The sequence below is a fragment of the Branchiostoma floridae genome, chromosome 8 (assembly GCF_000003815.2).
Source record: "Branchiostoma floridae strain S238N-H82 chromosome 8, Bfl_VNyyK, whole genome shotgun sequence".
NCBI classification, from domain to species: domain Eukaryota; kingdom Metazoa; phylum Chordata; class Leptocardii; order Amphioxiformes; family Branchiostomatidae; genus Branchiostoma; species Branchiostoma floridae.
This window is the reverse complement of record NC_049986.1, coordinates 12,107,964-12,133,065: the sequence shown is the minus strand read 5'-3', so window position 1 is coordinate 12,133,065 and position 25,102 is coordinate 12,107,964. Positions and strand designations below refer to the sequence as shown.

The following is a 25,102-nucleotide window of genomic DNA, read 5'->3' as shown; positions in this document are numbered from 1 at the left end:
TAGGACAACAGGAAGAGTAGCTAGCAGAAAGCAAGTTATGTCAAGCTAATTCTAGATCCAAATAAAGACAGAATCAAAGCCAAATCAAACAATGGCTTATCATAACGTAAGGGCATTGCTTACACACAAGATGGATATTACAGTGTTGAGTATGTGAAACATCTTACATGGGCATTGCCAGGTCCTGCAGCAGGGGTTGTCAGGATCCTCCACGTATTCAGGTTCCGCTCCGTTGACACACTCGGGTACTGTCACTGCCGGGCATTGTAGCGGCTGGCACTGAACTTGTCCACACAAGCAGGTGCATTCAGTACAGGCGGTGATAGTGTTGGTCCACCATTCTCCACTCTGTAAGACATCACAACATACATGTATATAAGGTGTATCTCCTTATTCCTGATTTCCTAACTACAAGTATCTGTAAACACAATTCTGTCTTATCAAGATTCTTTCACAAAACAAAAGCAAACACAATATTTCGAGCAAAACACTTCACTTACCGGAATTACATTGCCATTAACATAACATGGTGGGCATGTTGGGGTTGGGGTTGGTCTGGTGCCTTCTGTTGAGACGACAGATGTGGTGCCTTCTGTTGAGACGACAGATGTGGTGCTTTCTGTTGAGACACACGCCGTTAGTTAGAGCGTGCAAGCTAAGTGAGGCTTAGAGTAGATTAGTTGAATTGTGTTGAGTTACGCAAAGAATCACAGTCCTGGAACATCATCGAGAACGCATAAAGAACCCACGCAGACAAGGTAAGCCGTTATCCTTTTACATAAGTCAAGCTAATTCTAGCTACAAATGATAAGTCAAAGTGTAATCACACAACGGCTTATTAGAACATATAGTCCATGGGCCAGGTCCCCATAAATGGCCATTTGGTTCTAAACAAAGGGACAAAGGGTGACTTAGTTTTTTGAAAAGGTTGATTCCTCTACTTTATTATTTTGCATGATAACCGTGTCAGATGCCCAGCTTTTTAGGAATTATCACGTGTTTTTGTGACGTCACTCAAATCTAAAGAACTACCAAAAATCGTTCATTACAGGTCATTAAATGTGGTTTTGATAATTCCCAACCACATATGATGAGTATTTCTCTGCACTTAGAACATACAAATACCTGTTGAATATATTTGGAACCATTTTGAAATGAATAAGGGCATTGATTACAACATGGATATTGCAGTGTCAAACATTTGAAACCTCTTACCTGGTGGGCATTGCCAGATCCAGCAGCAGGGGTTGTAAGGATCCATCACTTCTTCAGGGTTGGCTCCGTTTTCACACGTGGGTACTGGCACCGGTGGGCATTGTACTGGCTGGCACACAACTTGTCCACACTCGCAGGTGCATTCTTTACAGCCGAAGGTCCACCATTCTCCACTCTGTAAGACATCACAATATAAATGAGGTGTATCTTCTTATTCTTGATTTCCTTACTATCAGTAAGCACAGTTTTATCATATCACGATTCTTTCACAAAACAAAAGGAAACAGAATATTTCGAGCAAAAAATTCACTCACCGGATATACATTGCCATGAAAATAACATGGTGGGCATGTTGGGACTGGTGTGGCGTCTGGACCAACGGTTGTAGGTGTGGTGCTTCCTGGTGTGGTGCCTGGACTTGTTGTTGTCGGTATTCCTGGTGTCCCTGTCTCTGTACGTGTGGTGCTTCCTGGTGTGGTGCCTGGACTTGTTGTTGTCGGTCTTCCTGGTGTCCCTGTCTCTGTAGATATGGTGGTGACTTCCTGACTGCCGCCTCCAGGCTGAGTAGTGACTTCCTGGCTGCCGCCTCCCGGCTGCGTGGTGACTTCCTGGCTGCCGCCTCCCGGCTGCGTGGTGACTTCCTGGCTGCCGCCTCCCGGCTGTGTGGTGACTTCCTGGCTGCCGCCTCCCGGCTGTGTGGTGACTTCCTGGCTGCCGCCTCCCGGCTGCGTGGTGACTTCCTGGCTGCCGCCTCCCGGCTGCGTGGTGACTTCCTGGCTTCCACCTCCCGGCTGTGTGGTGACTTCCTGGCTGCCGCCTCCCGGTTGCGTGGTGACTTCCTGGCTACCGCCTCCCGGCTGTGTGGTGACTTCTTGGCTGCCGCCTCCCGGCTGTGTGGTGACTTCCTGGCTGCCGCCTCCCGGCTGTGTGGTGACTTCCTGGCTTCCGCCTCCCGGCTGTGTGGTAACTTCCTGGCTTCCGCCTCCCGGTTGCGTGGTGACTTCCTGGCTGCCGCCTCCCGGCTGTGTGGTGACTTCTTGGCTGCCGCCTCCCGGTTGCGTGGTGACTTCCTGGCTGCCGCCTCCCGGCTGTGTGGTGACTTCCTGGCTGCCGCCTCCCGGCTGTGTGGTGACTTCCTGGCTGCCGCCTCCCGGCTGTGTGGTGACTTCCTGGCTTCCGCCTCCCGGCTGTGTGGTGACTTCCTGGCTACCGCCTCCCGGCTGTGTGGTGACTTCCTGGCTTCCGCCTCCCGGCTGTGTGGTGACTTCTTGGCTGCCGCCTCCCGGCTGTGTGGTGACTTCCTGGCTACCGCCTCCCGGCTGTGTGGTGACTTCCTGGCTTCCGCCTCCCGGCTGCGTGGTGACTTCCTGGCTGCCGCCTCCCGGTTGCGTGGTGACTTCCTGGCTTCCGCCTCCCGGCTGCGTGGTGACTTCCTGGCTTCCGCCTCCCGGCTGTGTGGTGACTTCCTGGCTGCCGCCTCCCGGTTGCGTGGTGACTTCCTGGCTGCCGCCTCCCGGCTGTGTGGTGACTTCTTGGCTACCGCCTTCAGGCTGTGTGGTGACTTCCTGGCTGCCGCCTCCCGGCTGTGTGGTGACTTCCTGGCTTCCGCCTCCCGGCTGTGTGGTGACTTCCTGGCTACCGCCTCCCGGCTGTGTGGTGACTTCCTGGCTTCCGCCTCCCGGCTGTGTGGTGACTTCCTGGCTGCCACCTCCCGGCTGTGTGGTGACTTCTTGGCTACCGCCTCCAGGCTGTGTGGTGACTTCCTGGCTGCCGCCTCCCGGCTGTGTGGTGACTTCCTGGCTGCCGCCTCCCGGCTGTGTGGTGACTTCTTGGCTTCCGCCTCCCGGTTGCGTGGTGACTTCCTGGCTGCCGCCTCCCGGCTGTGTGGTGACTTCAGGGCCACCTCCTATTGTACTGATTTCAGTGCCTATTGTAGTGACTCTGGTTCCTCCTTGGGTCGTGCTTGGACCTGCTGTAGTTATTCGTGCTGACTCAGTAGTCGTGCATAGGTCACAACATAGTACTCGTACTTCGTAATCAAAACAGACCGGTATGTATGTATTAAGCTGCAGTTCACCAAGACAAAGCAGTCCGACTGAAGCGTCGCATACCACACCCACCTGCCCAGCTTGGGCAACGTTGAGATGCTGACCTTCAGAATTAACATCCACAGTTCTACACTGAATGGCATCTGGCTGCTGGCAAAAACTGTAGTAGTGCTCCCTCAGGTGAGGATATGTTTCATTATCAGTCGTGTCGATAATATTATCGGAATTCATCCATTCAGACCATTCACAGCAAGGAGGAACTGTCGATGGTGGGACTGTGGTAGTGGTGCCTTCTGGTGTCCGTGTCGGTGTGGTGCCAGTCGTGGTGCCTGGTGTTGTGCTTGTTACCTCACTTACTGGTGTCGTTCTTGTTACAGGTGAGGTCTGTGTAACCAAAGTTGTAGTTTCTGAGACAGGTGTTGTAACCAAAGTTGTAGTTTCTGAGACAGGTGTTGTAACCAAAGTTGTAGTTTCTGAGACAGGTGTTGTAACCAAAGTTGTAGTTTCTGGGGCAGGCGTGGTTGTACACGAGGGCACTATCACTGGCAATGATGTAGGACATACTTCAACACACTCTCGTGTGTATTCATTCAACAAAGTGCCATTAGGACAAGTAGGGTGACAACCCGCCAGACACGGAAGGCTGCATTCGGACCATTCTTGGTTCTGACAGGTTTCCTCACATGGCCGGCCGCATGGATGGTAGTGCCAGACACAATCAACTTCCTCTGCATTGTAGTCCTCGCACTGTGTCGCTGTATGGACAATATGCGTTTTCGAGATGTCCTTATTGCAGATTATAACATAATGTCTATACTGAGGTAATTTCTAGTGATGTATAACAATGTCGTCCATCATTTCATGGATAAGGTAAAAATGTAACAAATGAGTGGCAAATTTTTATGGGCATAAGCGATGTTTTGGCCTACACCATATTTATATGTCTGTAAACAATGTTTAACATCAATGTCTACGTAGCAGTAGCTACTTCTACATTTCCGCTTTGCTGTTGGGGATACAGATACATGTATATAAGGAATGACAACAAAATAACTCACGACACAGCTCCGGAGTTCGCCATCGGATGGGAATGCCAGCTTCACCGCAGGCGTGTGCGTATGCAGCCACAGCGGTACAGAAGCACTCACAGTCCCCTCCCATGTCACATGAACAGGTGTCATCAACACAGGCGTCGTACCACGGCTGGGGGTCAATCTATGAGCAATTAGGAAAAATGAACAGTTAGATTATCATGTATCATCTATCCTTTAGTATGCATCTCTAGTTGACCATGAAAAGCAATTCAAAAGTTGTGAAATTCTTTAAAATACCACCAGTATGGTAGTATGGTAGTTGAACACACACCACTGCCAGTGAGTTTTAGCTAGCTCCTGGTGGAGTGGTTACATGCCTTGTGCACTACCTGCTGCTGAAAGACTATCTAACAAATTTATTGTTTTTACTATTTTTTTGGTTAATCTTTTGTTTCCTGTTAAGGCCTACGGTACATTTCCAAACCGGAGCCCGTTCGGACAGCTTTCGGAAAAGTTAAGTTATATAAGGACACCAAACTACTCAAGACGTAAAGAGAATAGTCGTGGGCATTATTTGTGTATATTTTTCCGTATACATTCTGTTTTTCGTTTCCACAAACTGCCCGTCCGGGCTCCGGTTTGGTAATGTGACGTTTACCCAGCAAGGAGCCCTTACCGTGGCATGGCATGGCTGAAAGACAGATGCGTGTATGACGGCACACTGTCGCCGTGCCCAGGGGACGCGGTGGAGATTAATGAGGCACGGACTGAGCCATAACGCCGTGTTATTCTGGTCATCCTTGTTGTCGAGGGTCGTTAGGCACAACGGGTTCACCTGAAGGGAAAATAAAGCTCGAGCATATAGGCATATCAAAATCATCACGTTTCGGCAGCACACATACTAAAAATTACAAACAGTTCAACGTAGATGTTATGGTTGACAGGTCAACTCTATACAAATGTTTTTGTCGTAATAGATATTTTGCATTTGGAATGGAAAGGTAGGTATGTGATCGACGTTTTTGTTGCAAAATGACTTCAACAATCCCTATATGTATATTGATCATTGAGTATGAAGGCGCATTTACCTGCCAACTTGATGCAAACTCCTCAGGCTGTACGGCGATGTCCAGTGCCCTGGTAGTGAAGTCATTCGCCTGGTTCCCGTCAAAGTTTCCACACAGACCACACACGTTTCCTCTAAAAGAAGAACATCCACAGAGATCAATCAAAAGTGCGCTCTTTCTCTAGAGTACTTTTATATTTTAACCAAATGTGTCTGTCAAGATTACACTTTTTGAATAGCACAAGGAAATCTTTCTGTGGTAATCAGTCCTTTGCACGGCCAGCGGAAACAAGCTCATTCGGTTTCCACAGGTTGGTTTGGTTTGGTTTGGTTTGGTTTAGTTTGGTTTGGTTTAGTCTGGTCTGGTTCGGTCTGGTCTGGTTTGGTCTGTTATGGTTGGGTTTGCTTGTGATTGATTCGGATCTCCATTAGTGACTGATATGACTCTCTCTGGAGTCCGGGCGATTACGAGACGGAGGTTGCTAGGCCTCCATTCGGGCGATTTGAAGTGAATCACCTATATGATCCAGACAGTCTAGCTGAAAATTAAGTACGTTGTTGTGTGTAATTACAACAGCATCAGCTCTTGTTACCTGAACTCCGGGGACAGTTTGACGTACACACGGGTTCCGAAGTCCCACATCACCGTCAGACCATGTTCAGTTGTCAGGATGAGGAAAAATCCAACCCCTGTGATTAAAGCCAATGGGGTTATCCATTAAATTATCAACACAGCGATACAGCAACACTTACATGTAGGCATTTGATATCACAAATACTGACTTATACCATGAATACCGACTGCACCCTACAATAGAATGAAAATAAAATCACTTTTGATTCAGTTTGGGCATTTTCACCGTAACTTAACTTTGGGTAAATGCGTCTCCGTTGGGAATTGATCGTGAGCAAGACATTCTGTGATTGGGAGTTGGTCTGTGAGGTTATATACTAACTAGTCATCTGCGCCAACCAGCCAATTTTGGAAACCTTAATAATGTGAAATTCACGTTCTTATTGGATGCAATCATGAGAGAAAAGTTGGAGCCAGAAGAACAGAATGTATTCCATGCTACCCTTGACCTTATTTGGGGAGTGCTTAATGTGCTACAGGGGATTAAGGTATTATCGCCGATTGGTCAGAGGCGCAGAGACAACGAACAAAACTTACGTCTAAAGTTGTACACCACATTGACGCACGGGTCGTGTATCCCCGGGAGCGGACGAACCTCCGGCTCCCCTGGTCGGTCCTTGTAAAAAATGATCTGCACGGTTTGTAACGTGATGGTGATGGACTTGATGCAGGTCGCGCCCCACAAGCCGCAGCGCTCGTTCTGTACCTGCACGCGGAAGGTTCCTTCAGCCCCGCCGCAGAAGTCCTGTAGAAACATGATTTATCATAGATAAAAATGATACACCGAAAAAGCCATACGAAGCCTTGCGTTGCAACTGATGAGGTTGATACGGTCAGAGTCAGTATCTGAACTGAGATAACTCGTTGAGACCCAACACTAGCAGGAACAAGTTTAAGAGATCATTGCCTCCTTACACAAAAAGGTTTTTGGTATAATGTAGACGTTTTAAGATAAAGTCACAAGATACTGTGACATCCTCACCGTAGCGAATTCGTAAGCACAGGATCCATAGAACTGATAGCGGTACCCATCGAATGTGATGTAGTGCGAGTCCCCATACGCGGTGCAGGTTCCCGAGCAGCCGTGTGTGGTGCACTGCCAGTCTCCACCTTGACAAGTACTGAAGGGAGAAACGGGACAGAGAGATTCAATGAGACTTCGAGAGCCAAAAGGGGACTTACAATTGCGCTATACATGGTTAAGTGACATCTAGTAGATTTCATTCCAATTCACCGAGAGGGTTTTCCAAAATGTTAGAACAAAATGCAAGGTAATGTGGAATTGACTACATCGATAGCAAGACAGCAACGTTGACCTGCTTACGGTGCTATTTTTGCCACACAGGAGCCTCCAAGGGGAGACGATATTATCTCGTAAACCTCATCCTTATAGCGATATGTCTACACATATCTATCGATAGGAAATCTTGCGATGTACCATTGATTGCAGTCCATTTGAATGGTTTCTCCGGATTGATAGCTTTGTCCGTTGTGGTGACAAGGACACTCGTAGGGCAGGACGCACTCATAACCGTCTTGTACCAAACCCCCTGCACACATACATCCTGAAACATACAGATTCAAATGTAAGGTCTCTTATCATATTGCTTGGAGAAACATCTATCAGCAATAGTGTACAGTCCGTGGAGTTAGAAGTCTGGCAAGGGAACAGTAGGGAACAGGAGAACAGAAAGTTTTACTATATGTGTTTAACACTGTTACAGATACATAAAATATCCCTACCAGTACTGTGTACAACATCATGTACCTGAGATACACTGGTTGGAGATGCACTGGTCGATGATGTGCATGTTCTGACATGTCGGCCTGCACTCTGTGCCTTTGGAGCCAGGGTTGGCGTAACAACTGAAGAAGAAGAACGGCGGTATACACATGGCAAAGCGACCTGCAAAGAGTACGAATCAGAGATAAAGTAAGTATCGTGTAGAGACAATCAGAACCTTTTAGGTACTTGGGCATCAGGTCAACCACAAGCTATGATATTTAGACGTAATAGATTAAATTGTTACAGATTCTTATTACAACATTTTAAACAAGCATACACACAACTACAGTTCGTAGCTTGGGAAGCTTTCGAGACGCACTCTGCCTCTTTGTCCATTAGATGTCGCCTTGGAGTTATTGGAGTTTTGGAGTTGGAGATTTGTTATTGTTTTAAAATTCATCTGAATGACAATGAATTAGACAGTAACGCCTACCCTCCCGATTGGGAAGTCCTTTCACAGCCGTGTTCTCCGTTGGTTGGACTGAGGAATCATAGCACTCCATTACACCATCCTGGCAATAGCTGGGGAAAGGATCGAGTCAAGGGAGTGTTAACTCACATGGATGACATTTCGTGTCATCTAAGTAGTTCTTAATTCTGAACATGTCAAAGATCTCCAGAAGGAAGTTTCTTAACTCTCCCCATGAGTAACATCTTCATATTCATTTCTCAATGGCAACGACCTACTATTTTACTTACCATGTTGATCCCTTCCTATGGATGGCTTCATTCGGCCTGTAGAGTTCTCCGTGGTGGTAACAGGGGCACTCCGACGGGAGCACACAGTTGTCATCTTCGTCAAGGTACAGTCCTGAAGCCAGAACAAATAGCTGAAATCTTCTTCTAACTTATGAATCCAGTATCTCTTTGAACTGGTCAGGGACAGTACTTTCTCTGACGCCTCACCATTCACTAAATGCATACATAAAACATTCTCTGGTAAATAGTATCAACCGTTACGATACTACCTTCATGAATCATGTAGTTTATTATTTGTTCATGACACACCATAATAATCTACCTTGTGGTTCTGCTTTTAGGTACTGCTCGGTCTTTAGCTTCGATAGATCTCTTGGCAGCTCTAGATATTCCTGAAAACTTTTTGTGATGATGTTATAGAGATGCTGTGATGGTTTAAGATAGAACATTTTGGTGCCGTACCTTGTGGACAGTTGCAGCCCTCCACACACTCGTCGTCACAGCCCTGGATGGGGTCCGACAGCGACCTGCAGGTGGCCCTGCAGGAGGATCCGCACTGCTGCAGCTCCTGTCCGCCACTGCACTCAACAGCTGCAATAGGGTGAGGAACAACCTTAACACTTTACACAACATGGTGTGAGAATGAACGTATATTTACTTGTGAATGGTGCTGAGTGATGTAATATAATCCACAGACATTACGACAAGGATACTTTACTCTTCAATCTATCGTATGAGCGTCATATATGAAGGCCTTGAAATAATCATGAAATTGCAAGAAAGAATTGGTTACGGATATCGGTAATACCCACTTTCCGCCAGGACGGCGCAATGGCAGCGCGCTCTCTGCGACCTAAAATTTGGCGTCTGGCGCAACAAATTGCAAAGACAAGATGCGTATACGTTTGTTTGTTTTTCAATTTGTGTGTTTTGTTATTGTCTTTTTTCAGTTATACTTTAACAGTTTGTATGATATATCCGGTATTAAATTGAAGGTTACAAAAAACCGGTTTAGGTCGCAGGGAGAGCACAGCGCGATCCCCGTCTAGTGGAGCCTAACCTATACATGTAGCTAACGTTGAATTTTATGCTTAAATGGGAATTTGATTAAATATATTTCCCAGTTATTGCTGCATACCATCGTTGTGTATACTTACGGCATAGTTCCGGGGACCTCCATTCCACGGGGGCGTGGTTCCTCGCACAGACCCGGGCGTAGTTAGCGATAGCTGAGCAGAGACATCTCTCTCCCAACTCACACTCACACACATCAAATAGGCACTCCTATTGGGTGAAACAATATGCCATGTATAGTTGATACACATATAACATTATAATGCCTATTCCAGATATGATGACCCTAGGAATGATTTTAAACAAATGAATAGGTTTGGAGGGTTTTATAAGATAACCGCGTTAATGATGTCAAAAGAAGTAAGAACATGGGGAAGATGTGCTTAAAATCAGATATAGATAATTTGTTTTACAGAGAGGAATTATTTACCTTGAAATACGGTTCTGGCCTCACAACACGATGGCAGACAGCAAAGAGGGGACTGTTGATGACACCGCACATGGAGTTGGCATAGTCAGCTGGAGGGAAGACATTGAGTTAATCGAATTTCAATATACATATCTTATGTAACTGCAAAGAAGAGGAAGTTTACATAGAGTTAGTTGAATGCAAACAAGATCGCTATGTGATCCATTCAACAACGTTTTCTGGTTGTTTGCGTAGCATGAGTTAATGCAACCAAACATACAGTTCTCGTATGTTTGCAACAAGTTGCTTGAATTCAAAATCAATGGGTCGATACAGAAACATGATTATATTAATTTACGATACTTTTGAGCATTTATAGCCATTGATATTTGGTAGTATTCAATTATACCTCTCTGGGTATTAACGGCACAGGCCTCCAAGATTTGATCCCTGGGCACGTCTAAGCAGTCTGCGTTCGCCTTCCAGCTGTTGCCGAAGGCTGCCACGGACGTCTCGGGGAGACCCTTCACCGTGAAGTCGTCCAGTTGGTTCCCGTTAAAGTTTCCACAAAGTCCGCATGTTTTGCCCTAAAACGCAGAAATCAGTTGTTCCAGTATCGTGGTTCGCAGACCAACAAAAAATAACAACACAAAGTATGATCTGCTACATCTACCTAGAAGATCACCAACATGTATGACACCTTTGATATGCATTTAACAGTGCACATCAGAGTGCCATATACAGGTTGGTGTGTTTGATGTCACTTCTCTGGCAGCTCCAACATCAACAATTTGCTCAAAATGTCCACATGGCCAACAAAAAACAATCTAGAACCTGAATTGTATTCACAGATTTAGCACAACATAACATCTATATAAAACCTGCAAAGCTCTTTTCTCCCTAAAGGACAGCTGTGTGCTGTCCATTGCACAATATTAGCCTTTGTGACCTTCAACGACTCACTATTCGTTCATAGCTTAAGCTAACCCATAGATAACTGGACAAGTTGAAAAACGCTGTTTATTCGTACCTTGAAGTCCGGACTGACGGTGACGTACATACGAGTCTCGCCGTCCCATTCGACGATCAGGCCGATGGATGACGTCAACGTTACGAACATGGACGATGATCGGTGGATGATAATATCATCTACAGTAAAACATCAACATTGAATGTCTTAAATCCAGCCTCCCATTTGACGATTTGATGTAATAATCAATGGACGTATCTTAATATATATAGGACGGTTTTGCCTTTCTGGTCCTCATCATCTCAACGCTTGTACACACACACATAGATGCACACACACACACACCGTGGCACACACACACACATAGATGCACACACACACACCGTGGCACACACACACACATAGATTTTGCCTTTCTGGTCCTCATCATCTCAACGCTTGTACACACACACATAGATGCACACACACACACACCGTGGCACACACACACACATAGATGCACACACACACACCGTGGCACACACACACACATAGATGCACACATAGACAAACACAGACACACAAATACACACACACACACACACATGCACAAACATATATGGACATACACACACGCACGCACACTGTCACGCTCACCTTGCACGTACGGCAGTGTCACCCCGACGTTTGCCACGCTGACGGCCCCTCCCTGGTGAAAGGTCACCATGACGTCCTTCCCGGAGGACTTCAGGACGATGGTGCCAGTCTTGGTGCAGGTGACTGCCGAGTCCAGGCCACAGGGGAGGTTCTCCGTGTAGACAGAGAAAAGTCCACTGCCACAGTCCTGCAGAGGTGTTAGCGTTAGTGTGAAGATATTAGCCGCTTGCCCGTCAAGACATTCATGGTCATGTTACCATTTCCATAACTTAGACGCCATTCAGTTTGTTATCATGATACTTACCTTGATTGTTCTTCTTCTGTACATGATAAAGCTTAGTCATTTCAGTTATTTGTCATCTGGTCAATTTATTTTCTAAACCCTCACCATACGATACCCGAATTATGTCCCATTATTTTGTGTTGACCTCTCCCAACCACCTTTAAGTTCACCATATATCATTTATGTATATTTCTTTGTCCACCAATTGTTTTAATCTTTACTCGACTGTATTAATGTCAATGGACTCCAGGAAGACTAGTGTAACATCATTGTAAAATTAATAGAGATCTGAATCAAACAGACAAACATGGAAGGCATCTACCAGTGGACTGTTCTTATCTATCGTTGACCTATACTTGATAATTGTGTGCCTACTGCCTACCTTTGCCAGGACGTACTGACAGTCACCCATAAACGTGTGCCTACCTTTGCCAGAACGTACTGACAGTCGCCCATAAACGTGTGCCTACCTTTGCCAGAACGTACTGACAGTCACCCATAAACGTGTGCCTACCTTTGCCAGGACGTACTGACAGTCACCCATAAACGTGTGCCTACCTTTGCCAGAACGTACTGACAGTCACCCATAAACGTGTGCCTACCTTTGCCAGGACGTACTGACAGTCACCCATAAACGTGAACCTCCGCCCGTCAAACGACACGTAGTGGGGGTCACCGGTGGCCGAGCAAGTAGCTGGGGGTGAAACATTCAGGATTTATTGTATACGCGTACTGTCGAGAACTTTGGAATGGGTAGCCTTGAAGTTGCACAGCCATTTGTTCATCCGATGTGTGAGAGAAGTTATGTTATCAAAGGCTGCTGAACCATTTGTGTTTGGTCAGACAATAGAATAAAAGAAGCCAAAATCGAAATATAAAGAAAAGTACGACACAAAGAATGTTGTTTTTGAACATATGGGAAAACACTTACCTGGGCAATCAAGTTCCGTGCATGTCCACTTTCCTCCTTCACAGTAGCTGCAATGAACAAAACAGTATCTTACTGTAAGCAAATTCCACCGTGTCAGTACATAATGTACCGAGTAGGACAAGAATGGTCGCCAGCGATATGGTTTGAAATGCAAAATGCTTTAAGACCAAGACAGAAACTTATACGCTCTTAAAAGAGTGTTTCAAATGGATAGCCGCGTCTTTACTTTGGTATAACCCATAGGTTTATGATTTCGCTACTGCCTTCTGTGATGATCTCCATACTGAACAGTCCCAGTTACCATTGGTTGCATCCCTGCCGCGTGGTTTGCCCCGGTTGGTACTCCCGCCCGTTGTGCAGGCAGGTGCAGTTGGTCTCTGGTACGCATTCGTTCCCATGATGCACCGTGCCTGTTGGACAGAAGCAGCCGTCGACGCAGTGTTCTGCGCATGCGTAGCTGGAGTCGAGGTTGCGGCAGGTACGCGGGCAGGCCGTGCCGCATTCTTCATACATCTTTCCGGCTGGGCACTCGTGCCCTGGGCGGAGAAAGGTAACGCGTTAACGTGAAATGTGAATTAGATATCATAGAATGAACTAAATACTTGTCCATACCATGAAAGTCATTCATCTGCTAGAAAGAATCTCTTCTATTTACCTTTGAAGAATCTATGATACAAGGTGTAGCGATGTGCTTTGCTTTATTAGGGCCTTATAACATTGGCCGTGAGATAAAACTATGAAAGCAGACGGAGGATTGACTTACAGCAGAAGTCCTGGCTTCTCCAAGACAAGACCACCTCGCTGTGTGCGCATGCGCGAGAGTACTGGGTGAGCGCGCCACACAAGCACTCGTCACGTGACTCGTACGCACAGCTGCACAGGTCTGACACGCATGCGTGGACATACGGCGTAGGGTCCATGGCGTTTCGGCATGGTCTGAAGTCGGCGCTCTCCGATAGAACACTGCAGATCTCGAACAGTTCCTGGAAAAGGAGTTGGAATATTGATTAGAATTTTGTCTCGTACCTAGTCTCGTGCTCTGCCGAGATGTACTGCAAGAAAATTTGGAGGTATGTACCTATACCTTTAAAAACTGTCACTGTTAGAAGAATATTGTAGTAACTGTATTTATACGTGCCTGATGAACCTCTTCAACAATGATTAGAACTTGATTTATCTGATCACGTATCCAGTTCATCACAAGACAATAACAAATCCTTGACGAAATCATAGATATTTACTAAACGATAACTACTAGAACTAGACGAACATAATGCAGTGTTAGAAGAGACAAACCTGCAGTTCGTCCCTTGGTATTTCAGCGCATGTTCCGGGCGTGTCAAATGGGACAAACGGGCAGGTTTCGTCCGCTCCCGTCATCCTCCAGTTGTTACCGAACTCCATGGTGTTGTGCAGCAGTTCTCCTGGACGGTTTCAAAGAAGCATAGAAATGTCAAGATACATGTCTTTCCCTCTTGTCATGATAAGAGTCCATTAGCTTCGTACATTTATATATTACAGGTATTATAAACTTACATATTAAGTATGTAACATATCATATTCAATTTTCATTTGGATTTATCATATATAGATCATAAAATAGGGGTTCGTTAACGCCGTATTACCTCGCATTATGGACAAAACAAACGAGAACCAAAACTTTTCCTTACCTGATCTTGATCTATAGTCATCAGCATCTATCCCATTGAAGTTTCCGCAGAGCCCGCACGTCTTGTTGTGGTGGTCAGCGTCCAGTTCCACGTACACGCTCCCGTGACCGTCCCAGGACACCATCACACCGATCGCGCTGTACAGCCGGACATACGCCCCTGTTGACTCCACGTTGATGCCCTGGTACGAGTACGGCAACGACACCCTGAAACAGGCGATGGAGACGATTGATTAGGCCTACGTCACATTGCCTACCCGGGGCCCGGGCATGGAGCTGGTTCTACGCGCTTTGAATGCATACAATTGGTTCACGTCACCAGCAAGTTTATGGCCAATTGATAGGCACACAAGTCATGCTGTTCAATTTTTTAAAAATGGTTTTTGTTGTCTTTCATATCGTACTTTTCGTTCCCCAAACTGCCCGGCCGGGTCCCTTAGTAGTCTTTCACACAAATATAGTAACCAACCCTAAAGACTTGAACACAATACAGTATAGATAGCAAAAGGCGACATTATGCGTTATGAGATGATATTGCATTCTCATTGAGGATTATTACGTACCTTTTGTCATTAACGGTGACATGGTGTCCATCTTTATGCTGTATGGTGACGTCAGTGTCCCTGATGCGTAAGTCGATTCTCAGAGTACATCTGTCCACTGTGCACTCGCCATCCTCACGTACCTGGTACATGGGGTGCAACACGCCAGTTAAACAAGCACATCACCAAGATGCCTCACATGTTCAGGGTCTGATGTCTGTTAAGATTCCTACATTTCGGTTTGTGGTGTTAGATGACACGGAACGTCTCAACCAGATAGTTCATCTGATGATTTAGGTAAGATGTCACTGGTCATATCTTCCATCAACGGAAGACATAATCAAACGTAGCATACGTTTCAGAATAACGGATGCTAGGGGACAACTCTATCTATCATAGTGCACATCCCTAGTCCTAAGTCTTACCATGACGTTGAAGTTATAATCGATGCAGTCCCCGGCCAGGAGGTAGCTACAGTCGGCGTGAGCGGGGAAGTCGAAGTACCGCCCGTCAAACGTCAGGAAGTGCCTGCCGCTCCAGGCCGAGCACACGCGCCCGGGGTGGGTGGAGGCCGCTATGGAACATAGCAGCCATTTAGAATTAGAAAGTCACAGTGAGAGTAAGTGCATTATTTGGATCCGTCAAGTGAACATTTTAAGAGAAGCAACATGAGCACATTTTACATACATGTATAGAACATTCACTGACAGGAAATATTAACAAACCCGTGGAATTGTCGAATTCTATACACAGCTATGTTGGCATGAAGGTTCAACATATATTTTATAGTATTGGTTATTAACATTATCATTATCATCTTGACTGCATTCTAACAGAAAGGGTTAGATGAAGTTATGCTGTTAAACGACCACTGACACCTAATCTTACCTCCAAATTGTTGCATGGCGTCATTTTCGAACAAGCCTGTAACAAAAAATGTACAGTACACGGTAAGACTTTCAATGATAATCATATGATGAGTGACACACTAAATGCAATACGTTTTGATAACATGTCACAAATGATTTCAACAAGAAACATAAAATAAGTATGTCTTACTGTATTGGCATCTGGTCCCTCCGTAATGTTGCACGCATGCGCACTGATTAGGTGCTATACATGTCCCTCCGTGAAGGCAGGGTTCGTCACATGATGCTGTTGGGGTGGAACAAATTACGTATCAAAAAGGAAAAGAATCGTAAAGGAAAACTACAATATCTTAAGACAAGTAATGCCTCTCAAGTTTTGATGTCTATCAGACGTCTTCCTCAGAGCTTCTGACTTGAATGTTGCTTCTCGGCTCTATATGTAGCCGAAGAAGTTAATCCCAGTGATGAACCGGGACGAGGGTAATACCAACTTAGCCACGTTTAGCATTGTCTTCTCGCCGCAAAAGCGCCACCTACATCGGCTACATATAGCGGCCAGAAGCAGAACTGCAGTTAGAAGTTCAGAGGAAGATGTCTGACAGACATCGAAACGCAAGATGGTGAGAGACGTTATGGGCTCTGTAAAAAGAATATCCTATGTCCTAACTCCAATATCCTATGTCCTACCATCCTGATGAAATTATTTTCCGCAACAACTTGTCTTAGAAACAAATAGTCAAATTCATAGGCTGGTTTGGCTTGCTGTTCCATTTCTTGGCTTTCATCTTCCCAAATTAAACAGTTATGATTTCTAATAATGATTTACAGATATGACAGAATAGACATATATGTCCAAAGGACTCACGAGTTTCACAAGTCTTGCCGGCCCATCCGTCCATGCAGCTGCACTGTTCAGGGGCCACACAGAGGCCTCCGTTCTGGCACCCATTCGTGCAGACAGCTGGAGTAGTAATGTTCATATATATGTACATTGTACCGTGTACACTTATCGTGCAATTAAGTTCTTCTTTATCACGTCTAGTCACAAACTATTACGAATGAATCCTTGCAATCTACATTATAATGTTGTCCCAAACCAGACCACCAGATTTAATTAAAACTTAAGGTATTTGTCGATAAGTAACACTGATTTTCTTTCGTGTCACTGATCATTGATAGCAAACCTTTTATAAATGAACCTCTACCCACGACACTCTAACTTAATTAAAGTTATCAGGGTCGTCAAACTGGTGATATCGATTCACGGCAGCACGTCACCGGAACGTACTGCGCCTGCGCGAACCCTGGTGGTTTGGGGCTTGGTTTGGTCAACGTTGCATTGAAATCCCGCTTGTTGCACAATATATGTTAGAGGCATGGTTTCATGTAAAACGTACACGGAGTTTTACCCTTATATACGCACACACTTTCTTAAATGCGGCCCTTTAGTAAACCGGTAGTTTAGCATGTCTATACTTTTCGCGCAGGCGCAGTACGTTCCGGTGACGTGCTATTCACGGCATAGTCGCCCTATCGTTGCTTGGTTATCTATTGGGCGTCTCAGCTTATGACGTGTCATGACGTCAACACCGACGTCACTTCCGGCTACCGTGGTCGCACGACCTTGCACACCCTATCGTTATTGCTCTGCAAACAGTCTCGCCCAAGAGTGGTAAAAATCTGTCCAGTCTACTAAGATACCATAACGACATTTTAAAAGATTCTTAAACAATGACGTTTTCCGTCCATGATTAATAGGTGTTTGACAAAGTTGTAAACTTACGGGTTGCACAGTGGTTTCCTTTGTACCCAGGTGGACACGTGCACACGTTAGGCTGTGTACAGGCGCCCCCGTTCTCACAAGGAGGGGAGCAAACAGCTGCAAAAGGTCAAAGGAAGCACTTAAAGTTAAAGCACTAAGAAACTAAGGTGTCTGCCTCGAGTACCTCATTCACATTATATATTATTGTATATGTACATGACCTTCAGTTGTACGCATAGAAACGACAAGTCTGAAACTACCGGAAAAGAGCTCTTAAAGAGGATGAATTGCGAAGGCTACTCCAAATGATTGACATTCTGTTTTTATCGTTTGTACTCCAACCAACGTAAGTCACGGTTCTACAATCAGTTTGTGCATATGATATAGGAGACTACGCTTGCGTCAAGACTAGTGAATAGATATCTATATCTGCTCACAGCTACAGCTGGTAGCAGCTGGTTATATGATACATGTATATTGCACTGAACAACCTGTCACACCTAAGTGTTAGCTTCAAGTGTTAACTATTGAGGATGCCGTCGCAGTAGTAGTACTTGGTGGCAATGAGCTCCACTCTACAATAGTTCTAAAGAACATCTCTGGGTTGAGAACTCTGGTACTTGAAGGGATGACTATTTCCTGTTCTTTCTTCAAGTAAATCCATTAAGATGTTGTACCTGTTTGACACCGATCTCCCTTGTAGCCGCTGGGACATTCACATTGGTAGGGGGCTGTGCAAACACCTCCATTCATACACTCCGGGTTACACAGGGCTGCCAGGAGAAATACATCACACAATAAATCATAACACGGGTAATAAACATTTACTATCAAGGTTTGTACGTTCCACGACCCCCTACAATGATACACTTATTGAATCTCATTTATTTTATTTCATTGTTACCACATTCGGCTGATGCAATAATTTGATTTTTGTTCTCTTCAAATGGTACGAAATTAACGGACTGTAAATAAACTATACGATTATATTGGGACAATAAATCTACAACACAATGGCGACCACTTGGATCATATATAAACCATTGTTCTTGATGTTGCTGAGTGCGCGCGTGACTCACCATTTTCGCAGGTGTATCCATGGTAACCCTCGTGACACAGACACGTGTTCGCGCCGATACAGTCACCGTTCACACAGCTCGGCATGCACAGCACTGAAATCAAGTCATTTCTAGTTAGTTCACGTCTTCTTGTACTCTCCAAGCAGGGGTTCGGCCTCAGACTGTTTTTTTGACGTGTTTAGTCGTTTTTATTTTGTGCTGCTTTCCTAGTAAAAAAAAGTGCAAAATAGAAATCCCTATAAAAATGCCTATAAACGCGTCCAAAAAAGCTGGAGCCGAACTTCTGCTTGGAGAGAAGGCTTATTACACACAGATTTGATCTTTAGATTTAGATAGATCTCTAGAGTGCCTTTGTAAAATAAAATTACGGAGCTATCAGCAGTCGTTTTCTTCAGCGCGCTTTGTCACCAGCTAAACTTTTTGAATAATAATCTTTATTGTATGTTGAACACCATACCCGTAGGCTAAATGTACAAATGACCAAATGGATGAAAAGGAAAAAAAAAACCAAACTAAACTAAACTAAAGACATCATCAACCACTACTTACGCACCATCTTTTAGTTGTTTGGTCAACTGTCGTTCCTCCCTTTCCTCCTGTTCATCTACATGTGCTGGCTCCGGACGAAAGGGACCCCATTCTTGCTTTTCTTCTACTGGCTGGGGAAGGAAGTTGCCCCACTCAGACCTGGGCACAGAGAAGAATGGCTTACGTAAGTGGTGGTTTAAAGTGGTGGTCCAACGTAACGGTGGTTATTATTTTTGTAGTACTTTGGTTGAACATCATAGTTAAAGAAACCATGGGCGGATTGCCATGATCTTCATGTATCAAAGAAACGGTTAGGTCTCGACAACCTTACGACTTTCTTTGATGCTGAATCTCACGGAGTCCATACCGTTTGGTGCCTTGTTGCTCGGGAAGGAGTAATATTTTCTGGTTCTCGACTTATGTTCGATATTCCAAGTGCATGGGACTGTAATTGCAGCAATTATACTCTCGGTTAAAATGTGCATTTAGATCTTACATCAGATACTATAACTTAAGTATTGTGTAGGCCCCCATTCATTCTTCTGTCATGTTATTTCATGTTAATCCAATATGATTTGAAGTACATTCCCTCTTTGGGTGCACTTGGTACATTAGAAAACTACCATCAATCGGGTAGATTCTAACATATCTTTTGTGATGCAAATTTTCTTTTTTACTGTTCTTCCTTATCTATTACCATCTTCTGACGTACGACAAAAATTCTACTTATGTCTGTGCTATCAACTTGCAAACACCATAAAGCGACGCAAATAAAGTTTACGCGTGGTTTTAAGACCGTGTTCCAAGGTGACCGTGGTTGAGAGGGAAGTCTTGATTTATTCCCTGTTTGTCCACGTTGATACCATCTATTTCTATGCCCAATCCATTACGTTACATGAGACACGTGCACGCCACAATTAGATCTGGAGACGTGATGTCCAGGGTCTATGATAAAGCCGCATTTTTTGGTTGCCATGGTTTTAAGGGACGCTACGTCAGAGCCAAGCTTTTGTCCTTCTCGAGTGGCAACTTATTTTTAGGGAGGGTTCCAAAGTCTCACCTGCGGTCAAACACTATAAACCGCAGGTCGGGCAGAGTTCAATGATCGTTTCCTGGTGAAAAGTCCACTTATGTCCTGGCATCCTATTGGACGGGCTTCCTTACGCACAGAATTTTTGTATAACGCCATTCTAGCTAGGCTAACGTCACATTTCCAAACCAGGGCCCGACCGGGCTGTTTGTGGAAACGAAAAATAGAAATGTACGCGTAAAAGTATACACAAATAATGCTCACGACTACTCTCTTTACGTCTTTGGTGTCTTTTATATCATCCTTTTCGTTCCCGAAAGCTGCCCGGCCGGGCCCCGGTTTGGAAATGTGACGTAGGTCTTGATAATCGCACGCAGTAATAATTCCAGACCCATTTAGTGATGAAACTCCATAAGAAAAAGTATTCACCAATCAAATAGCTTTTCAACGATAGATATTTTCAGATTGGGTGAATCTTAATTAACGTCAGTAGCACAGACTGGTTGATTGCGCGAGCTTCAACGAAATCGCATGCATACAAAAATTTTGCTTACATATAACATTTCTTTCTGCTTGCTCTAGATAAGCTTACTGTGTACAAATAGGCAAATATATCAATGAATTTTTATACCTTAGATCCAATAGTGTAAGCGACATGCTAGACTCAACATTTTAACTTATTCATATCTGTAGATATTCATATATATAGACAATGCATTTGTATACACTAAGTCTTGTCTTTTTATATGTAGTTGCAGTAGACCTTACGACAGTCGCTGTACTTCAGTCAATAAAGATTTCGTATAACTCCGTAGTTAAGGATAATGTAGATGATACTTACGGAGTATCCACTGGTAGGGCTCTCTTCGCCACATGGTGGTTGTTTTCTCGACTGGAGGACCTCCAAAGACTGGCAAAGCCACAGCCATCTGAGTCAGAAACAAACAATCATTCAGTTTGCACGTATAGTAATACATATATTACGTTGATCAATAGATAAATGAAAACAGCTTCAAATAGTCTCATACATAGTCTCAAAACTCAAATCATCACTTTCCCGCAAAGAACATTTTCCATAACAACTACGCAAAGAATTGTTCACGACTTACCAGCAGTTTTGGCCAACAATAGTGTGCCGAGGAAGATCAGGGCACATGACAGCGCTGCCCTTGTTCTGAAATAAGATGGATACACCATCGTTACGAAAAGATGCTCCCAGTGATCAAAAATGAAGACGAAAACATTCAATTTTAATATATTAGCGATGTACTCTTAATGCCACGTCTGTGGAATGTAGACCATACATAGATTTTACAACGAGATACTACGGCTATAAAGCCATCGGATGTTTCAGGTCACACAAACTGGAATATGACGACAGATTTCTACCTTTTTCTTTCAGAGTAGTAGGTAATCACGAGGAAGCTTGCCCCATAAAAATATAGTTATAGGAAGATCGTTTGCATACATCGCGTTATTCCACGTTGATTTGATAATATGGATGACATTTTCTGGGAATTCGAACCCCCAAACTGATGCAAGCTTGCGACTGAACAAAAAAAGTTTGACCAAAACAAGTTGCATTTATTATAAAGTCTAAGGAGTCAGGAAAGTTGAACAAATGACCAAACACAAGAGCATTAAATACCAAACAATATATTCTTCATTTTTGTTTTCATATGTTCTTTTTTGGCATTGGAATTGCCGTTGACATTAGTATATCTTCTTCGATTGATACATTTTCAAACCACGTCATATATTTGCTAATTTTGCAGCTTCTTTGTACGATTTAAAGCATGACTGGAAACTTTTTCTACTTTTTTTCGGAAGCGGCCGAAAATTAATGCATATGCGCGCGGATGTCATGCATGTAATCAAATCAACATGGCCTTATATCATTACCATAACTGTGACATGAAATGGGAACATGAAGATACTGTCTGGGAGAAGTGCATAACTATATATCTTGCGATGCCTCAGAGAACGTTCCGGACCCTTGTCTTCATCGCTTAGACTATGTATCTAAGGTCAAGGCCAATGTAACCGCAAAATTCGTTTTTTATGACTTTTCTTTAATCCATCTGACAAATAAGCAAGAAATTGTGAAGAAAAAAATCAGCTCGGTGGAGGTTATTATGTCGTAAAATTCTTGGCCGGCTCATAGAAACCACAGCTTATATATGGACTGTAACTAAACCTTCATCAAGCATATTTGAGTCAAAACGGCAATATGGTTGTATGGGAACTCAGCTTCCTTCTCTTGAATTATAGATGATGTAGGTAGATACCACATTGTTCAAGATTTCAAAAAATTTCTTCAAATAAATCTGGACCATCATCCTTCCTCTGTCAAAATATATAGCTTTCTCTCTATATGTGGTATCTCACTGACTTGGGGCACCGGTGCGGCACTGCGGGGTTCGCTCACTGCGGCACTGCGGGGTTCGCTCACTGCGGCACTGTTGTGTTATTTTCGCCGATTTTATATAATTTAGATATTGCATAATACGTTCAAGTATGACTTGGAAGACAACAAAATAAGCGAGACGTAAGGAAATTCGTTCTTTACCTCCCCGCAGTGCCTCACCGGTACCCCAAATCCAGTGAGATAGCACCTTATCGCATGACGTACCCTGCTATCAGACAGTATGTTTTCCTTACCAGACAGATAAGGGATATATCTACTCAAACCAGGAGAACTACTGTTATGTTTACAAACGTGGTCGATTGATACATATGACAACGTGTCTGTGCCTCCGTTTCCACAGTGTTTTTAAAAACAGAGGGGCAATTGGTAGTATCAGCAGATAGCAACTTTGTGTACGTGTAGTCCGTATCTTAGAAACGACATTCCCTAACATACTTTAATTCGCTGTTTCCCTTTTCTGTTTTGGAGAGTCTTAATAAAACATGGGTTTGTGAAGTGTATAATTACCACCAGCTTGAAATACTTCGCAACATTTGATGTCACATTGAGATACATGTAAACCGAAATAGCTGCAACAATACGCCATTGTAAAGGTGATATCTCACTGCACTTGGGGCACCGGTGTAGCACTGCGGGGTTCGTTCACTGCGCCATCGTTGCGTTATTTTCGCCGATTTCAGATATTGCGTCATACGTAAAAGTATGACTTAGAAGACAAAAAATACACCAAAACGAAAGAAAATTCGTTATCTCTAAAATTCGTTTAGTAATCTTTTGAATCCCGCAGTGCCGCACCGGTGCCCCAAGTGTAGTGATATAACACCTCAAAGAAGACTGGCGAGTCAAGGAGTAGACGACCCCTAGCCTCTCAGTATTGCTTATTTCACACGGAAATCGAATTAGCAGGAATCAAGCCGAACCAGCCAGAATGAAGTATTTGCAAACTTTGTGTCACATTCGGGGCCATTCGGGTGGGAATTCTAAATGGGCCTTATATAAATCCCCTTCACACGAGAAGGAATGAGCCGGAATGCCGTCAGAATGAAAATTCTTGTCTATTCCTGTGAATTCGTAGTGCATTCTAGACATTCTTACGGTATTCGAAATATTCTTTCGGCCACATTCTGACAGGATTCGAGGTGGCTTGCCGTTTCGGTTCTCCATCGAATGAAATAAGAATGTTTCGAATAATGTTAGAATGCCGTAGAATGCGGTCAAACTGTGCAGTCAGAATAGTGAGAATACATTAAGAATCCACTACGAATGCCTTTCGATATTTCTCCAATTCGAATGCACCTCGACAGTTTTTAACATGTCAAAAACTTTCGAGCCAGCCAAAAGAACGGGGACGAATATCTCGAATGCAGTAAGAATGTTTAGAATACAGTACGAATTGCGAGGAATTGCCACGAATAGAAAAAAATTCATTCGGACGGCATTCCGGCTCATTCGTGCTCTCGTGTGAAGGGGGCTTAAGGCCATGGATGATATCCTCTGTGAAACCCAAAATCAATGCGAGCATGTGAACGAGAGAATACTATACCGAACAGTAGCTCCTTTATGTTTGTGCTTTCACATATTCTATGACCTTGAAATTGACCTTGCCATTCTATGACATTAGTAGACGCTTTCCTAAGTGCCGTTAGCCTAAGACCATGTTGTCTAGGTACTAAGTCGGTAGTTAGGCTATCGTAACATGGCAGTACAAATCAGCATACTATCCCTGACTGACATGCTACAGCTATAAGCGAACTAAAGGATGACCGGCCAGCATAGTTTGATCTCCCGTTAAATTGAGTCATTCAATGTCAAATCTAATGGCTATTCCACGCACAGAATAAGCACAGTCGTAGGAGAGCAAAAAGCTACACTGATGTGTCATATCAAAAACGCCTTATGGTAATCGGATCACCCCACCATTAGTGGCTAAGTTAGGAAATCCCTTGAGAACGCCGTTGAAGGCGATAATCCGTTGCCTTTATGTTCGTTGACATATCACAATTGAAAAAATAGCCGTTCTCAACATAAACTTCCTAATTGTGATGAATACTCTCACTGTGTGGCAATGCAAACAACTCAATTATTATAACTAATATCTTGATCAATTCTTGAAGGAAGTAGAGAAAATATTCCTATTTGTCACGCAAGTGCTGACTCGAACATACAACATTGTAGATGAGTGTACAGGCGGGATCTAACATTGAAATTACTCAAACTCCAAACATTTATCTCCAATAAACTTCATTTAGTTCGCATGGTTTAGTTTTCTCCTCGCTGCTTTGAACAGGACCGGATGCGCTTTTGTGCAAAGTAACCATTTTATAACCACTTTTTCACGTTGAGTTATTGCTCGGTCACATGTGCACTGCACTTACATCGTAAAATCACCGTACAAAGTAAATCATCCCCG

The 25,102-nt window shown here is 44.1% G+C and overlaps 1 protein-coding gene across 2 annotated transcripts in view; it reads right to left on the bottom strand.

Moving 5' to 3' along the window:
• The window catches only part of LOC118421440 (mucin-2-like), a 32,514-nt gene that overhangs the window by 6,400 nt on the left and 1,012 nt on the right, over window positions 1-25,102 (bottom strand). Inside the window, exons 2-39 of one of the 2 annotated variants that reach the window (XM_035828729.1) lie at window positions 21,374-21,438; window positions 21,106-21,193; window positions 19,260-19,393; window positions 18,707-18,799; window positions 18,305-18,400; window positions 17,649-17,744; window positions 16,731-16,826; window positions 16,056-16,151; window positions 15,885-15,920; window positions 15,422-15,570; window positions 15,018-15,139; window positions 14,456-14,661; window positions 14,082-14,209; window positions 13,549-13,768; window positions 13,087-13,321; window positions 12,786-12,832; window positions 12,457-12,548; window positions 11,572-11,758; window positions 10,996-11,114; window positions 10,375-10,552; window positions 9,987-10,075; window positions 9,640-9,766; window positions 8,945-9,073; window positions 8,483-8,594; window positions 8,217-8,305; window positions 7,766-7,903; window positions 7,436-7,562; window positions 6,980-7,118; window positions 6,535-6,742; window positions 5,957-6,053; window positions 5,386-5,497; window positions 4,974-5,132; window positions 4,322-4,478; window positions 3,695-4,018; window positions 1,530-3,661; window positions 1,216-1,390; window positions 501-619; window positions 168-348 (exon numbers count right to left, since the gene is read on the bottom strand). In XM_035828729.1, coding sequence (XP_035684622.1) covers window positions 168-348; window positions 501-619; window positions 1,216-1,390; window positions 1,530-3,661; window positions 3,695-4,018; window positions 4,322-4,478; window positions 4,974-5,132; window positions 5,386-5,497; window positions 5,957-6,053; window positions 6,535-6,742; window positions 6,980-7,118; window positions 7,436-7,562; window positions 7,766-7,903; window positions 8,217-8,305; window positions 8,483-8,594; window positions 8,945-9,073; window positions 9,640-9,766; window positions 9,987-10,075; window positions 10,375-10,552; window positions 10,996-11,114; window positions 11,572-11,758; window positions 12,457-12,548; window positions 12,786-12,832; window positions 13,087-13,321; window positions 13,549-13,768; window positions 14,082-14,209; window positions 14,456-14,661; window positions 15,018-15,139; window positions 15,422-15,570; window positions 15,885-15,920; window positions 16,056-16,151; window positions 16,731-16,826; window positions 17,649-17,744; window positions 18,305-18,400; window positions 18,707-18,799; window positions 19,260-19,393; window positions 21,106-21,193; window positions 21,374-21,438 — 7,097 coding nt within the window. Of the gene's footprint in view, window positions 1-167; window positions 349-500; window positions 620-1,215; window positions 1,391-1,529; window positions 4,019-4,321; window positions 4,479-4,973; window positions 5,133-5,385; window positions 5,498-5,956; window positions 6,054-6,534; window positions 6,743-6,979; window positions 7,119-7,435; window positions 7,563-7,765; window positions 7,904-8,216; window positions 8,306-8,482; window positions 8,595-8,944; window positions 9,074-9,639; window positions 9,767-9,986; window positions 10,076-10,374; window positions 10,553-10,995; window positions 11,115-11,571; window positions 11,759-12,456; window positions 12,549-12,785; window positions 12,833-13,086; window positions 13,322-13,548; window positions 13,769-14,081; window positions 14,210-14,455; window positions 14,662-15,017; window positions 15,140-15,421; window positions 15,571-15,884; window positions 15,921-16,055; window positions 16,152-16,730; window positions 16,827-17,648; window positions 17,745-18,304; window positions 18,401-18,706; window positions 18,800-19,259; window positions 19,394-21,105; window positions 21,194-21,373; window positions 21,439-25,102 lie in introns of both variants that reach the window. The other variant, XM_035828728.1, reaches the window with a different exon arrangement.